The 15,505-nt window shown below is 33.3% G+C and overlaps 3 protein-coding genes and 1 non-coding gene across 4 annotated transcripts; 2 read left to right on the forward strand and 2 right to left on the reverse strand.

Moving 5' to 3' along the window:
* The first annotated feature begins 784 nt into the window (after positions 1 to 784).
* LOC7484327 (1-aminocyclopropane-1-carboxylate oxidase) lies at positions 785 to 3,092 on the forward strand. The gene is made up of 4 exons (XM_002316553.4): positions 785 to 1,105; positions 1,218 to 1,444; positions 1,925 to 2,258; positions 2,486 to 3,092. Exons 1-4 carry the CDS (start codon positions 1,001 to 1,003, stop codon positions 2,774 to 2,776), a joined length of 957 nt encoding a protein of 318 aa, XP_002316589.1. The 5' UTR covers positions 785 to 1,000; the 3' UTR covers positions 2,777 to 3,092.
* A 3,979-nt stretch (positions 3,093 to 7,071) lies between these two features.
* On the reverse strand, positions 7,072 to 10,092 carry LOC7484328 (protein CLMP1). Its single transcript, XM_002317150.4, has one exon. It carries the CDS (start codon positions 9,761 to 9,763, stop codon positions 7,394 to 7,396), a length of 2,370 nt encoding a protein of 789 aa, XP_002317186.1. The 5' UTR covers positions 9,764 to 10,092; the 3' UTR covers positions 7,072 to 7,393.
* A 563-nt stretch (positions 10,093 to 10,655) lies between these two features.
* LOC112323442 (small nucleolar RNA snoR111) lies at positions 10,656 to 10,786 on the forward strand. Its single transcript, XR_002976888.1, has one exon. It is a non-coding gene; the product is annotated as a small nucleolar RNA snoR111 (small nucleolar RNA).
* A 381-nt stretch (positions 10,787 to 11,167) lies between these two features.
* On the reverse strand, positions 11,168 to 13,110 carry LOC7485409 (probable tyrosine-protein phosphatase DSP4). The gene is made up of 5 exons (XM_024580955.2): positions 12,677 to 13,110; positions 12,472 to 12,565; positions 11,949 to 12,006; positions 11,816 to 11,859; positions 11,168 to 11,732 (listed from the first exon to the last, which is right to left on the reverse strand). Exons 1-5 carry the CDS (start codon positions 12,928 to 12,930, stop codon positions 11,547 to 11,549), a joined length of 636 nt encoding a protein of 211 aa, XP_024436723.1. The 5' UTR covers positions 12,931 to 13,110; the 3' UTR covers positions 11,168 to 11,546.
* Between the last annotated feature and the right edge of the window lie 2,395 nt (positions 13,111 to 15,505).

Raw genomic sequence — 15,505 nt, forward strand, 5'->3', positions numbered from 1 at the left:
CAAAACATTCTAAAACAATAATGTAAAATATTTTATATAAAATAAATACCCTTTAAATTTAAATAAAGTTTCTTATAAAACTTAAAGAAGTTTTCAAACTTTGAAAAAGACACCAAAGCCACCACTAGGCCAATTCCTAAATTCGTCCCTGCTTTAAGAGTCATTTTCTTACAAATCTTATTTATTGCACAAATGTATATATATACTGATTTCAATAAAACCTTATTGTAATGATTTTTCAAAAACTCACTATAGTGAGTTTTCAAAAAATGATGTCAAACTTAGTTTAACATCTAATCTTTTTTTTATTATTATTTAACCATGTGGACTATTTTTATAATAAAGAAATTCATTCACCTAGATTTCGTTCATTGAGGATCAAGTCAAATTTGATCGAAAAGATTATAATATATAGTTTTGATTCATTTAATAAGAGAAGAAAACATTTAACCATATCTACAACTATTATAAACTCTAATAAAGTAGAGTAGGGTAAAAAAAAAAAAGACGAAGTAACTTCCTAGATACCTTCCTTGAAATCTTTATAATATTCTCTAAACAGTCGACATAGATATGCATGATCCTTCACTCACTCGAGAGAAATATAGGGGCATGCATTGAAAAAGTCATGGCCACTGTTGAGTTATTCGTTTGGTCAAGTCCCAAAGAAAGAAAGTAATTTTCGAAGTGTACAACCACGAATGAAGACGTGGGGTCTCCTACCCTCTAAAAGCATTTATCATAGCTAGAAAGGAAGATAACTCCACATACATGCTCCATAAGTCCTGTTCTTCTTCTTTTTTTTACCTTGGATTTGGATTTCTTAAGACCCCCAGCTTTTAAGCTTATTCCTTTTTTTGCCTCTCTAGGGCCTATAAATTCCATCTTCCCATCACCTCATTTCACGCACAACTGAGCTACAAACATTAGAGTGGACAGAGTTAGCACTTGGTGTCGAAGGAGCTCATATTTAGTTAGAAAGAGAGAGAGAAAATCAAGAATGGAGAGCTTCCCAGTTATTGACTTGTCAAAGCTTAATGGTGAAGAGAGGAAACCAACCATGGAGAAGATTGAAGATGCCTGTGAGAACTGGGGTTTCTTTGAGGTGCCTGCAAAAAAATTTAATGTGTATGTGTTTGTCCATAGAATTCACTGAGTTTTGATTATACTAACAATCTGTTTTATGTGTTTGTTGATGTCTACTACTACTTGTAAAGTTGGTGAACCATGGGATATCTCATGATCTCTTGGACACTGTGGAGAGACGCACAAAGGAGCACTATAGGAAATGCATGGAGCAAAGGTTCAAGGAAATGGTGGCCAGCAAAGGTCTTGAGGGTGTTCAATCTGAAATCAGTGACTTGGACTGGGAAAGCACTTTCTTCTTGCGCCACCTTCCTGAGTCTAATATGGCTGAAATCCCTGATCTTGAAGAAGATTACAGGTACTTACATTTACATTTTTTATTTTCAATTGTCTTACGGAACCTTAAAGTTATGTTAGGTTTATGTTTGAAAACAGAAGATAAAGATAAGAAAAAATCATAAAATTTTGAGACAGTCTCATTCCAAACAGTTCCAAGTACGGAAAACATGTTTCAACTATCTTCATTGCATAGTTGATTTTTCTGTTCGGAGACGAAGACAGTAACCAAAGTCTTCGGTGCCTTAATTTTAACACAAAAGAATTGACTTCTCAATTCAACGTTTCAAAACTTCGTAACAATGATTCACAAAGATTGTATAACTGTGACGTTCGATTTGCATATTGCAAATCAATGATAGTACTTGAAAGAAAACATTATAAGCAGATGACTTTATGTTTCAACCAAGGTATTTAAATAAGTTGCCAAGAAAAGAAGTGCTTATTGACTAATGATGATCATTTAATATTCTTTGTTTACTTGTTTTTGTGAACTTAACAGGAAGGTAATGAAGGAGTTTGCACTGGAAGTGGAGAAACTTGCTGAGCAACTTCTAGACTTGCTGTGTGAGAATCTTGGGTTAGAAAAGGGCTACCTGAAGAAAGCCTTTTATGGGTCCAAGGGACCGAATTTTGGTACCAAGGTCAGCAACTACCCTCCATGCCCTAAACCAGACCTGATCAAGGGCCTCAGGGCTCACACTGATGCTGGTGGCATCATTTTACTGTTCCAAGATGACAAGGTCAGTGGCCTCCAGCTTTTCAAGGATGGCCAATGGATTGATGTTCCACCCATGAAACACTCCATTGTTATCAACTTAGGTGACCAACTTGAGGTATAATTACACTCACATAGTCCTGATCATTACTTTATTTTTTTCTGTCACTTTCAAATTATGGTTCTAAAGTGTGAGAATATGTAGTTTTAAACATATCATGAGTAGTGGGGAACTTGGTTTTTAAAGGAATCTACACCATGTTAAGGGATGACAAGAGATTTACATTAATAATGGTATCATGGTATTGTCAAGTGTCATATTAACAATGTTTTTTGGCCATGTAGGTAATTACCAATGGCAAATACAAGAGTGTATTGCACCGTGTCATAGCTCAAACAGATGGTACCAGGATGTCAATAGCATCATTCTACAACCCAGGCAGTGATGCTGTCATGTATCCAGCACCGGAATTGGTAGAGAAGGAAGCAGAGGAAAGCCAAATCTACCCAAAATTTGTGTTTGAGGACTATATGAAGCTCTATGCAGGCCTCAAATTCCAAGCCAAGAAGCCAAGATTTGAAGCCATGAAGGCCATGGAATCTACAGTCAATATGGATCCAATTGCGACTGCTTGAGTCCTCTTATAGAGGAATGGAAGGGGGTGTTCTGTCCCTACTAATGGGGACTGTTGTCGTTCTAGTGTTGGTATTTTAATTTTGTCTTAGTTTACATGTGTTGGTCTAGTGTGGAGCTTAATTGTATGAATAAGCCGAAAGCTTGGACTAATAATTAGCTCCTAAGGTATGGTTTGATGTCATTCCTGATCATGTCTAAGAGGTCGGGCGTCGAATTACTCGTAATTTTATGTTGTAGAAATTAGAACGTCCAAAATCCTCTTTGACATGCAATTATTCGTCCTTGAATACTATGTGATAGAGTCATGCTTCAAAATATTGCCTCGCTTGTCTCTTCATCTTACCTCTCTATCTTGAGCTCCACAGGTTACAATGGGCAAAACAAATTCAAAGATCTGCCCTCTTTCTTGCCTTACAAGGATGAGGAAGAAGGCATGAGAATTGGTGTAATTTATAATTAATATCTCAAGGTTTTGTTTGGTTCCTTTTTCAGTTAATATTTCAAGATAAAAAGATAAATATAAAATTGATGGGAACGTGTTTAATTATAAGAATGAAAATATAAAAATAAATTTGTTTTGAATAGTTTTGAAGTGGATTTTTTTCTTTTAAAACTAGAAATACAATACACTTCTCCTCACTTCATGAATACTATTTGGTTTGCATTGCATTTCCTCTGTGCCCTTGCTTTCACCTCTAAACACCATATTTTTGGTGTTAAAAAGAATTAAATGCAACCACAAGGCAAAACAAATACAGTCAGGAACAAATTGCAAAAAAAAAAAAGTCTATAGAATTGACCTACCATTTACTCTTTTTTTTCATTTCAAGCAAAAATGCTCTAGTTTCATAATGGCTCTTGCATCTTGTTATAAAAAAACCTTCATTAATTATTAATAAATATTGCAATAGAAAAAAAATTAGATATAACACAAAACTTAATGTCATTTCCGCTATGCTCCACTTCACTACTGCATATGTCTATATAAGCTACAAATTACAACACATCCTTTCACAATCAAATATCATTACTTATAAAACTATAACGTGTGGGGTGAACAATGTAAAGTTGGCATTGTTCACCCTCTTACAAAAAACTATGGATGGCCCTGTATATTTTTGTTGACTTTGTTTTGGTTCTCAAAGTTTTTTTTTTATATAATTTGATCCTAATTAAATTCCAATTGCTTATGAATGTTTAGTCAATGGTGAAACTGAAAGAAAATGGACTGAACTGAAGCAGACGCCAAATATGGGTGGCGTGCCAAAGATTGCATGTAAAATTCACTTAAGTCCTTGATCTTTAAAAATAATACAGTATATATCATTTAGGTCTCTTTGTTTTTTCAAAAAATAAATTTTCGTACATAAGTTCATTTGTGTTATTTTTTAATTCTTAGTTAGATAGAGGAGAAAGAGAGAGGGTTGCCAAATTTCATCAGGGAGAGAGAAATTCATCGTTAATTCAATTTCTAGCCATTAAAATGGGTTTTTTTGGTGTCCACAGGTTCCATGAGATGAGAGAGACTTTATGGCTATCGTTTAGAGCCTCGATATTGCATGAAAAATTAAATTTGAGCCAAGAAAGTCAACATTAAACCGGTTTGATTTCAGGTTTTTGGATTTTTTGGGTATTTAGAGTTGATGGAATGGTTTGTAGGTGTTTTGAGTTAAAATAGCTTGAAAATTGTGTTTTTTAGGCAAAAGACAAGCTACCCTGATTTTTTCGGTCACCATCGTAGTGACCAGAATTTGGGTTTGTAAATGACACATTGTCTGCCACATCGTCCGCTTATATTTTTCAAAAAAAAAAAAGGCACGGATGACACTTTAAAAAATTAAAAAAAATAAAAATAAGCTCAAGCCCGTCAGCACTCCTGGGCTCTTCATTTCACTGGTCCCACTAGTCTGGGTCTTTTTGGCTCTTTTTTTTTTTAAAAAAAGTTAAATATAAATTTAAAGGAAGAAATATTGAATACAGTTGAGTTCATGGTTTGAGTCACAAGTTTAACAAGTTAAGCCACAATAACTGAACAATTATTGTTTTCTAATATTATTTTTTCTTTACTGATATCTTTTTAAAAAATTCATGTTTCGATTAATATCCCTCGTTGATATTGTTTTTTTCTTATTTAACTATTTTTATAGAGATTGATTTTTGATAGTGTTGTGTGTATTTAATTTTTGAAAAAATTATTTTGATTCATAAATAATTTTATTTTTAATATTTTTGTATACAAGAACTTTATTTTTAAAAATAAAAAATGTTTATTTTTCAGATAATATTTCTGATATGTGTAACCTGATATGATATTGTTTTTCACTTTTATTTTATTTAATCAATTTAATATATATGTCTATTTTTAATATCATTTCATTGAATAAAAAATTAATTTTAATAAACAAATTTAATAAACATAACTAAATAAATGTTTCATTTATTAACACATTTTATTTTTCTATTTTATTTTTAGTTATCGTTAATACCTTTTTTTTCATGTTCAATACCACACATAGTTCTCGATTTATTTGATTATATATATGCATAAACTTTTCAATTTACACTTTAAATTATTTTATGTAAAAAAAATACATTGAAAAAGCCTACATGTACAAAACTTTTGTAAGAGGAAAAAATATTTGGCCTGCGTGCAACGTGTTATCTATTTTTATTCTCAAAAAACATTGAGTGGACAATATGATACAACAAAAAAAATAAAGGTCCTAGTAGGCCCGCGCGTGGGCCCTAACAACATGGGTTAGGCCCAACAACATTTGGCCTTTTTTTTTTTTGGTTTCTATATATATTTTTTAACAAATTAATGCTTCTTGATATATGTTTTTTTTTCAAGTTTTTATTTATATTTAAATTGATACCCTTTCTCTCTTTTATTTTGTTTAGAGAGCCTATTTGAAATTACGATTATTTTTTAATTATGCATTTAATTTTTGAAGAGATTTTTTTGATTCAACTATTTTTTTTTTCTTTTGTATAGATGGACTATATTTTTTAAAATAAAAAAAATTATTTTCAGATAATATTTCTAATATGTACAGCCTTGCATGATATTTTTTTTTATTCAATCAATTTAATATATGTGTTTATTTCTATTATTGTCGTTTGATTGGATAAAAACATTATTTTAATAAAAAAAATTAACGAAAACAACAGGATAAATGTCTCATCTTATGATATTAAATATTTTGATCTACATCTGTTTCTCGATTTTTTCAGTTTTATTTTTAATTATCATTTATGGTTTTTTATTTATTAATACATATAATTTTATATATATATATATATATATATATATATATATATATATATATATAAACCTTTTTATTTTTTTAATCGTAAAAGCATGGCCAAAAAGCCTGTGTAATTTTTATTTTTTTATTGAGAAAGCAATCTGACTAGTGTCAACGAAGTAACAGTAATATTCTCAAACCTGATATAAAGAAAAATTCCCACTCATTAGCATGATCTCATGGTGATTCCTTAGGTTTGAAATGGTACAGAACTTCCAACTATTCATTTATTCACACTGATTTAGTGGCATCATTGATCTAAATCCAGTCACATAGACATGTCAACTTTCTGATGCATTAAAACCCATTTATTTTTATATTTTAAAAATATTTAAAAAAAATATTAATATTTTTCAACTGGGATTCTCCTGCCATGTCATTTACCTTTCAACTTGATGAGTAGAAATTGGGTGGTAAGCATAATCATAAATCACTACTTCCATCACAGTATATTACCAATTTCTAGGATCACAAGTCACAAGCAAAAATCAATAGGGAGTAATGGAGAGGCAAGCAAGCATTAGCAGCTCTCGCCCTCCTACCTCCTTGGCAAGGCAAACTAGCGGTGGCCATTTCAATGCGCTGCTTCGTACAGAGCTGGCATCCCAGACTCTCTGGGAGGGAACTCTCACTCAGACAACCGGTGACACCCCACCGACACAAACAAAGAACATGGTATCATATCAAACTCAAAAACTTGAGAAACTTGAAGAAATTTAGAATCATGATTCATCCATGGCAACTGATGATCTAAAGACTAGAGCCATTTTAGTTATCAAGAAATCCTCAAGTCGAATGGGTTGTATGGAATGCTCACAGGTATGTTGACATGACATAATACAGAATCCTTTCCTCCCTTTTAAATCTGGGAAGATTTAACTTGATTAAAGGCCAGAAACTTTATATTTATTGTAAGAATGCAACCATGGAAAAAAGACCATCATGCATGCTACAGCCAGCAAATTAAAACGGTAAGAAGACAGCTATTAAAGCGCAACAACTCTAGGCAATTGAATGAGCCAAGTTCCACAAAATCAAGAATTGATTATATGACCACACTAATGTCAAAAACCCTAGGAACATAAAATTGTTTATGGAAAACTCATTGGTATGCGAACAGGGAAAAAAAATCACCTCCAAGGTTACATGGAGACCTTGCAATGCAAACATCTGCAGAGGAACACTGCTGTTTATCCTCCAGCTGAGAGAAGAACCCCCACCCCAGTTCATGATGATTAATAAGAACACAAGGAGGTTATTCATCGATGCCATTGCACGCTAAAGAAACATCAGTCTACATCACTTCCATCATACTTTATTTACCTCCTCACTCTTATCAGCTTCATTAACATTATCAGTGTTTGAATTCTGAACCTTCTTGTCATCTCCTTCCGCTGCATCTCCGTTGGAGCAATGGTTCTTCAGAACCATTGAAATGTCACCTTCAGAGGCTCCAGCAAGCCTAAAGCGCTCAACTGCAGCATCGAGTTTTCTTTTCCAATCATCCATTCCTAATTTGCATTCAACTTGGGATCGCTCAAAAAGCATGTTACCCCAGAAGAGATGTATCTGTGATCTCATTACTGCTGCTTGTTCAGCTGCTTCCTCTGGTGAAATCTCACCCTGAGCACCACTTTCAGAGGACTCACCCTCAACATTACTTCCTTGTTTCTTCCTTCTTCTCAACATTTCATCTTTCTTGCTTGCATTTGGATCTTTTAGCTCATTTGCTTTCTGTTCCTCCATCTTCTCCCACATCTCAGTAGCCACTTTCATCTTCTCATCTGCACTGTCAAAGAGTTTAAGCGTTTCCGCAGAGTCCCAGCTCGAAAGATCTATTTTCTTAGCAAGCACAAATGACCAATGAAGCTTGGCCATTTCAAATTGCTGCTGCCCCAGCGCCAGCAAACCCTCATAGAAATCTGGCTTGATCAACAGCGCTTCCTCATACTTTTCTCTGGCCAAAGAATATTTATCCTTAACCCATTCATAAGCTGTTTGAAGCTGTGCAGACACAACCTCCTTTCCAGCGGACTCATCTAAGGGTATGCGTTTCCTTGCTGCACACATATGGACATTTCCCCAATTGAAAAAAGCCAAAGCAGCCACCTCCTGGAACTTTGAGGCAGCCTTGTCGAAAAGGCTTTGAGCTTCTTCACTTGTTACTGTTTCCTCGAGAGCCTCTGAACACAGCTCCATCCCAATCTCATGCAAGTCAATATGAGCATCTGGATCAATACCAACATGGGTGCGAAATAACTGAGCAAACTCAAACAACCAATCATCCATCTCTACTTCCCTGCTTTCAGGATCTCCTGAGGCTTCTAGTTTCTCCTTTGTAGTTTCTTTCTCTGCCTTATTAATTTCAGTATCAATCACTTCTGACACAGATTCACCGAGTGATGAATGAGACCCACTTTCATCTCCTTTGTTCTCCTCGCTCTCAGGAGGCTTCTCCTCCTCCTCCTCCTCCTCCTCCTCTTCTTCCACTAAAGGTGGCTCTTGCTCTGGACTCACCTCAACAACATGCAATCTCAGCATCCCAACCGAATCAGTTTTATCTGTACCAGGCTCCTTTACCAAAAGGCTGTCTACAGAGGACTCTGCTAGTCTGAGTTCGGTTGTGCATGTTATAGTCACCAAATCACCATCAGTATCTTTGTATTTAATCAAAACTGACTTGGATGACGAAAAACGCTTGCTCACTATCTCCCTTAATACTTTAAAGGTACAATTAACTGGCATCTGTGCTAGCCTTATGTCATGGTCATAGACAAGTTTCAATGGTCTTAATCGAACTGGCACCTCTGAAACCTGTCTAGGCAGTGACACTGAGGAAGATAAGGATCCCTTTCCCTGTCTATCCTTTCCTGGATTGGCAGAAGCTTTTGAAGAACCACTTGAAGGCTTCAACACAAGCTTGGGCAACTGGTTTTTGGTCTCAGGACCATTTTCACTCACCGAATTCATCAGAGGCTTTTCCATCTTATTAATAGGTGATACAAGGGATACCCCAGATGGTGCAGCAGCCTTCTTTGATACCGGTCGGGCTGGTAAACAAGGCCCAAGACCAGCAATTGGAGCACCACGCACTGCAGATGCCCCTAAGGCAGCAGGGGATGGGCGACTCTGGAGGTCCTGCTGAGCCTCTTGGCGAGGACCAAATGCAGTTCTTAATCTCCGAGCAATATCCAATGCATCACGGTGATTCGGATCAGCTCCTAACAAAACCTGAACATCCTGCATAGCCATTTCATACTTACCAATAGCCTCGTATGCCCGAGCCCTCCTAAGAAGAGCCCTGACAAACTGAGGCTGCACTTGAAGTGCCATAGTACACTCAGTAATAACAGTCTCATAATCAATAGGCTTCATTTGCATCAAGCATGCAGCCCTGTTGCTATGAAATACAGCACGGTCAGGGTGTGTTTTGGGAATCAAGCGAAGAGCATTGTCATATTGATCGAGAGCACCTGCAAAGTCCTTATTTTGAAACCTCTTGTTCCCTTCTTCTTTAAGCTCATGGGCTCTCTTCAAAAATATTAAAGAGTTTAAATCAATTCCCCCATTAGCATTTGGGGTTGCTACTGAGTTTGTATTACCATTATTTCCCCCTTTTAATGCTTGGTTAGCACCAGCACCACTTCCCTTCTTTTTCCTACCTCCAGATTTCCCCATAGAATTATTCCTTCTCTAACTCACAAAATCTCAAAAACCCAAATTGATAAATACTTATTTGATCTTAAATTCAATCAAAATAACAGTGAAAGCTACAATCTTTGCGCTCTAATTATAAAGGAACATAAAGAAAAGAGTACTTACAGTTATTGAAAAGCTTAAAGTTTAAGCCTTTATAGCTTGAAAAGGCTCAAAAGAGCTGAATTTGAGAGGAATTTGAAGAACTGTAGAGTATGAGTTCAATCCAGTGGCGGATATGGGGTTTTGGGGACCTTGGAAAGAAACCCTATAAGATGTTGGTAGGGATCATTTTAAAAGTTAAAGCAATATTGGGGCAATCATCTAATATGGAATCTGTTGTAAGGTCATTATCAACCGTTGGATCTAATGACCTTGGAGAAAAAAAAATCTCTTGACTTTTGGATTGGCAACCCAATTGGATCATGCGTGGGCCAAAGGATCTTGTCAAGTGGGAGATAGGTTAATTTGATAAAGGGTGATATGGTCATTTAACTAGTCGACAGGCTTCTAGGGTTTTTATTATTACCTTACAAAAGCCTCTGTAAACATGTATCTTGCTTGCTTGCAGGCTTTAGGAGCTATAGCTGTCCCTTCAAGATTCATGATTTTTTCTCTTTTTTTTTACCTTTTTGTTGGTGGCCCATGTTTTAATGAGGCTTGTTGATTTTGAATGTAAAGCAATGATATTTAACATCAAAACATCATTTTTTATATCCTGTGTCCTGTACTTTAACGGGCTCTGGTCTATTTGTTGTTTTTGTTCACAGCAATGTTTTTTATCAAAAAAAGCTTAAGATTTCTGGTCTGAATTTCAATGGGTTGTGTTTCTTTCCCTTAAAGAAATGATCTTTAGCAACAAAACCTCAGTTTGTTAAGGAATAGGAGAGACAGATTCCTTAGTCTCTTTTGCTCGGAAGAACAGAGGTAGAACAAATGCAATGGCCGAGATATCGTTTCAGTCGTCATTCTTTGATTGACGATTCGATTGTTGCTCGCCAACATTTTCTTTAACTTTTTATATATATATAGAGGTTAATAATCATCTGTGAGGATTTCTTTTATTCACTGATGTGATCTTTTGTATTTGATTCGGTTTCTATTTCTTGTACTTGAAGAGAATATGCATGTGCTATTGTGAAGTGCAATGCTACTATTTCTGCTAATTTAGTGCCTAGGCTATGCAAGGAATAAGAATCACTTGAACTGGATGCTGTGACTGGATATGCTAACATGGAGGCCAGAACTCGTCTTCACCTTTTCTTGATTCATAGTAATGATAAAGCAAGTTTCTAACAATAACGGGACATAAGTAGTAAAAACTCTTGCTACAAAAAACTCAGAAGACCAATGTAATGCTACTAATTTGCTCAGGACTCTGCAAACTATATGAAAAAAAGTGGATTGCAAGTTCAACTTGGTTGACATTTGCATCAAGTACAGAACAAGACATCTTGACCTTTATATTCTTAAACAACAGAAGAACCATGTTGATGCCAGAGGATAAATGCCCAGAAAACAAGAAGGGCATCACATGTTTGTGATAATTATTGATGAAAAACAGGGAAACAGAGTTTTATAACTCCTGCCGATGTACCCGCTGGTCCACTCAAAATAGGGTGTTAAAAGAACGAAGAAGAATAAGAGCAATAGGAATACTAGTAGCCTCTAACTTCTATACCCCACTAAACTTGTCTCCATTTCTGGACTCTCCAATCTCTTTCAGGCAGTGTTTGAGTTTCTTTCACTAGGCTTGTACATTCACTTATCTGCTTGAACAAGGAAAGGACAAAGGTAAATTCTTCAAGCTTGAAATGTCAAACAGCTCCATAAACCTCTGATCTGATACTCTAGCTTTGGCTGCTGCAAACCTCTGGTACTCATCAAATATAGATGACAGGCACCATCTTTGCAATTTTCTCAAACATCCCACCAGACATCCAGTTCGGTGCTGGACATACACCAAAGATCCATCAATCAACACAAGCACTAGCATTTTTTCTTTATTCTAAAAAAGCAGAGAAATACAATTACCTTTCCTCGCTTGCAGTGGATTAAAATGGGGTGATTCCTTACATCTGGCATGGGGAAAGAAGAACGTGAGAATATTGTAAAACAAGAAACTTACAAACTGACAAGTCTAAGAAGTTGGAAGCTTTCAAGATACCAAGGAGTACTTTCAATGCTTCACGGATTGTTTCCTCTGGGATGTTTACAAAAGGCTCCTGTCCAGTCCACATTATCAAATCAATTACTTTCAATTTGCAAACAACAATATTGTTTCAAATGCAAAAGAGCTTCATTCACTCCAACAAACAACAAAATAAAAATTCTTATCTTCTTCCTATAGTCCCATAATTTCCAACTCCATGAGCAAAAACACCCCAATCAATTCAAGCCCCATTAATTGAATGATCAACACAACATTTCCCTCCTAGAGCTCTCTAATGAAATTACATTTTTTATGTCACATTCAGAAGTATCCTCAGACTAGCTTTCGCACAACGAGATTAAGTTAATAGAAACTAGAGAATTATTACATTAACATGAAATTATGGAGTACCAAAGTTCAAAAATCTCACCCATTTATGATTGATTGATTGATTAATCAATCATTTAAAAATCCCAAGTCATAATTATTCTTAAAATTTAATAAAATAAAATACTTACAGCACAAAAAGAAAAAATACCTTGCACATCTCCATGCCAAACTGAAAAAGCTGAACTCCATTATCCTTCAAAAAATCACTATTTGCTTCTGGATATGGTTCAGGGCACAAATATCTAGAAAAAAGAAGCCATTAAAATTAAAAAAAATATAAAACCCATTTATCTTAATAATAACAATAGCAATAATGAAATAAAATAAGGACAGAAATGGTAACCGATCCTTACAGAATGGAACGAAGACTTAGAGACTGCAAGAAGGTGAAGTTAGCAATATCAGGGAAACCCGACCTGAATATTCCATTATCCACCATCGCAAAATTCAACGGTGGCACAAACAGCTCTTCCTCTCCCTCCCTCTCCCTCTCCCTCTCCTCTCCGATCGCCACCTTAGCCGGCGGACTATATCTATAATATTCCGACAACCCCTCAATTACAGTCCCACTCTCTCCTACTAAATCACTACTGCCATCAACTTTCATTTCTTGCTTTCGCGCCAAGAAAGAAGGGGTTTTTAAAATAAAAATTAGGAGGAGAGACAGGGAGAATCTTAAAGAAAGGATTTTTTTTGGATTGAATCTGCAAAGATGGATTTTTTTTCTTTTCCTTAAAAAGAGGGATCGAGGAAGACAGGAGTGCGCCCCTCATCATTGAGATATTTTTCTATTTAGATTGTGTTTGGAATGCGGTGAAAAATTTTAAAAACAAATGTTAAAAAAGTAAAATTTAATCGAGTTCAAAGTTCAAACACCATAAAATTTCTTGATAATGATGTTATATTTAAATTTACAGAAGTAATTTTTCACCTGGTATCAAATATAATGTCTACGCATTAAATAAAAGTTTGAATTTTAAGGTCCATTGATGTTGACATGAGTTTCATATATTTGCTTTTCTTTTTTATAAAAATACTTTTTGCATTCCTCCATTTTAAAAATGTAATGATAAATGAGTTTGTTTTGATTTTTTATTTTTTAGTTTTGAAATAATAAATTTGGAATTAGTACTTAATTAAAATATGACCATTATATGGTAGGTAAATTTGCTATAGAAAGTTAACTTGAAAATTCTCTTCCTATAAACTTAAATTATATAAAAAGTATTATCATGATTTAAATATTGTTAGTGATCTAAAACTATTTTTTAAACATATAGATAATATTTGATTATTATCTTGTGTAAAAAAAAATAGATATAGTCTCTGCCGCGGGTAGAGAAATATTTAAAAATAAAAATAAATGTAACATGGTTTTTTTATAGCAAACTTTTATTTTAGCAAAATAAAATGAATATATAATTTATCCAACATTTTTTTTACAGTAAATGTAAAATAAATATTGATGGGTGAAAATAAAAATAAAAAATTCATTATAATAAAGAGAGAAATAAAACCAGCATTCGGGACCCCATTGGATATAACAAGTTCTTATATAAAAAAATATTTTTCATCTCAACACATGCCAACCAGATGCATGAGATTTGTTTTATACCAAACAACAATTTGCTTATTAAAAAAAAAAATTGTTTAAGGGTGGTGCACGGGCCTTAAGCAAGCAAGGGAAAAATATATATAAAAAAAAACAAGCAAACAATAAAATAATTACTTAATTTTTTAAATTTTAAAGAGTTGAAAATAAATCAAATTTATTTTTTTTAAAAAAGAAAAAATAGGCCATATATTAAATTAAATAATATTCTAATAAAAAACTACCATAAAAAAGCTAACAAAGATTTTCAAAAAATAGTTGAAGGATGAAATCATAAGGAAAAAATAAAAAGAATAAAAAAAACAAGTGCAAACATACTAGCCTGGCCAATTCAAGTCGGCATGGTAAACTTATGACTCGAGTCGTGAGGTTGGGTTATCTTCATATAATACAAATTAAAAAAAAATTAAAAAGCTCGATCCTCAATAAAACAAATATTAAAAGATGAAATTGAAAAAGAAAATGAGTTTTTTTTTAAAAAAAGTTCAATATTATTTTTGGTCATGAGACCAAATCTGATATAAAAATCAAATTAAATTAACACCAATGAAATATTAAAGGATGAAACCAAAAAAAATTAAAAAGGGATGGAAAGAAAGAAAAAGGCAATTGAAAGAATGAGGATTAAATTCAACATAAAATAAATAAATAAAATGATGAGGGATAAAATTAAAAAATAAAAGTAAATTGAAAAAATGATATAAAAAGACAATTAAAAGAATGAAGATCAAATCAAATGTAAAAGTCAAATTAAATTAAAACTCAAGGAATGAAAGTGTAAAAGAAAAATAGTAGTTAAAAAAATGAGGACCTATTTGATATATAAATCAAATTAAATTAAATTTAAAGGGACATGTTAAAAGAATGGTGGTCAAATCTAATATAAAAATCAAATTAAATTAACTTTTAAGGGATGAAATTGAAAAAAATAGCAATTAAAAGAATGAGAACTAAATTTAATATAAAAATAAAAATAAATAAAATTACAAGGAATGAAATTAAAAAATAAAATAGCAATTAAAAAAATAAAGATTAAATATAAAATAAAAATCAAATCAAATTTAATCTCAAGGAGGTTTTCACAGTTTCTCAATACTTTTACACCAAATACATTAATTAACCAATCAATTTCAAAATCATTATTCCCAACAAAATCATCTAAAATTCAATCAATTAAATAATTACCCATAACAATTTATCTATAACATTTCAATCAACTCATCAATTAAACACAAAACATAATCTTCAAAACCCTAATTTTCAATAAATTCAAAATTTCAACTAATAACAACCCTTATACATATTAAAACATAAACATTACCTTAACAACTTATTTCTTTTAATTCTTGTCCTTCTTCTCTTTTCTTTCTCTCCTCCAGATTTTCTCTCTAATTTTAGATCTCTATTTTTTTTTCCCTTCCTAGTTATATTTATCAATTCATATGCAATTATCTCAATGCCCCTAATTCCTTTATACTTGATATATACCTTTTTCCTATCAATTCTTTCTCTTTTATATTAAAATATTACAAAAAGATTTAAAACAATCAAAGATTAATTAAAATAATAA

Source organism: Populus trichocarpa, chromosome 11, assembly GCF_000002775.5.
Source record: "Populus trichocarpa isolate Nisqually-1 chromosome 11, P.trichocarpa_v4.1, whole genome shotgun sequence".
Taxonomy (NCBI): domain Eukaryota; kingdom Viridiplantae; phylum Streptophyta; class Magnoliopsida; order Malpighiales; family Salicaceae; genus Populus; species Populus trichocarpa.

Coding starts and splice junctions, on each gene's coding strand:
- LOC7484327 (XM_002316553.4), top strand. CDS start 1,001: ATGGAGAGCTTCCCAGTTATTGACTTGTCAAAGCTTAATGGTGAAGAG. Junction 1,445..1,924: donor GATCTTGAAGAAGATTACAG/GTACTTACATTT, acceptor TGAACTTAACAG/GAAGGTAATGAAGGAGTTTG. Junction 2,259..2,485: donor ACTTAGGTGACCAACTTGAG/GTATAATTACAC, acceptor TTGGCCATGTAG/GTAATTACCAATGGCAAATA.
- LOC7484328 (XM_002317150.4), bottom strand. CDS start 9,763: ATGGGGAAATCTGGAGGTAGGAAAAAGAAGGGAAGTGGTGCTGGTGCT.
- LOC7485409 (XM_024580955.2), bottom strand. CDS start 12,930: ATGAAAGTTGATGGCAGTAGTGATTTAGTAGGAGAGAGTGGGACTGTA. Junction 12,007..12,471: donor TTGGCATGGAGATGTGCAAG/GTATTTTTTCTT, acceptor TGGACTGGACAG/GAGCCTTTTGTAAACATCCC. Junction 11,733..11,815: donor TCCACTGCAAGCGAGGAAAG/GTAATTGTATTT, acceptor GTGTATGTCCAG/CACCGAACTGGATGTCTGGT.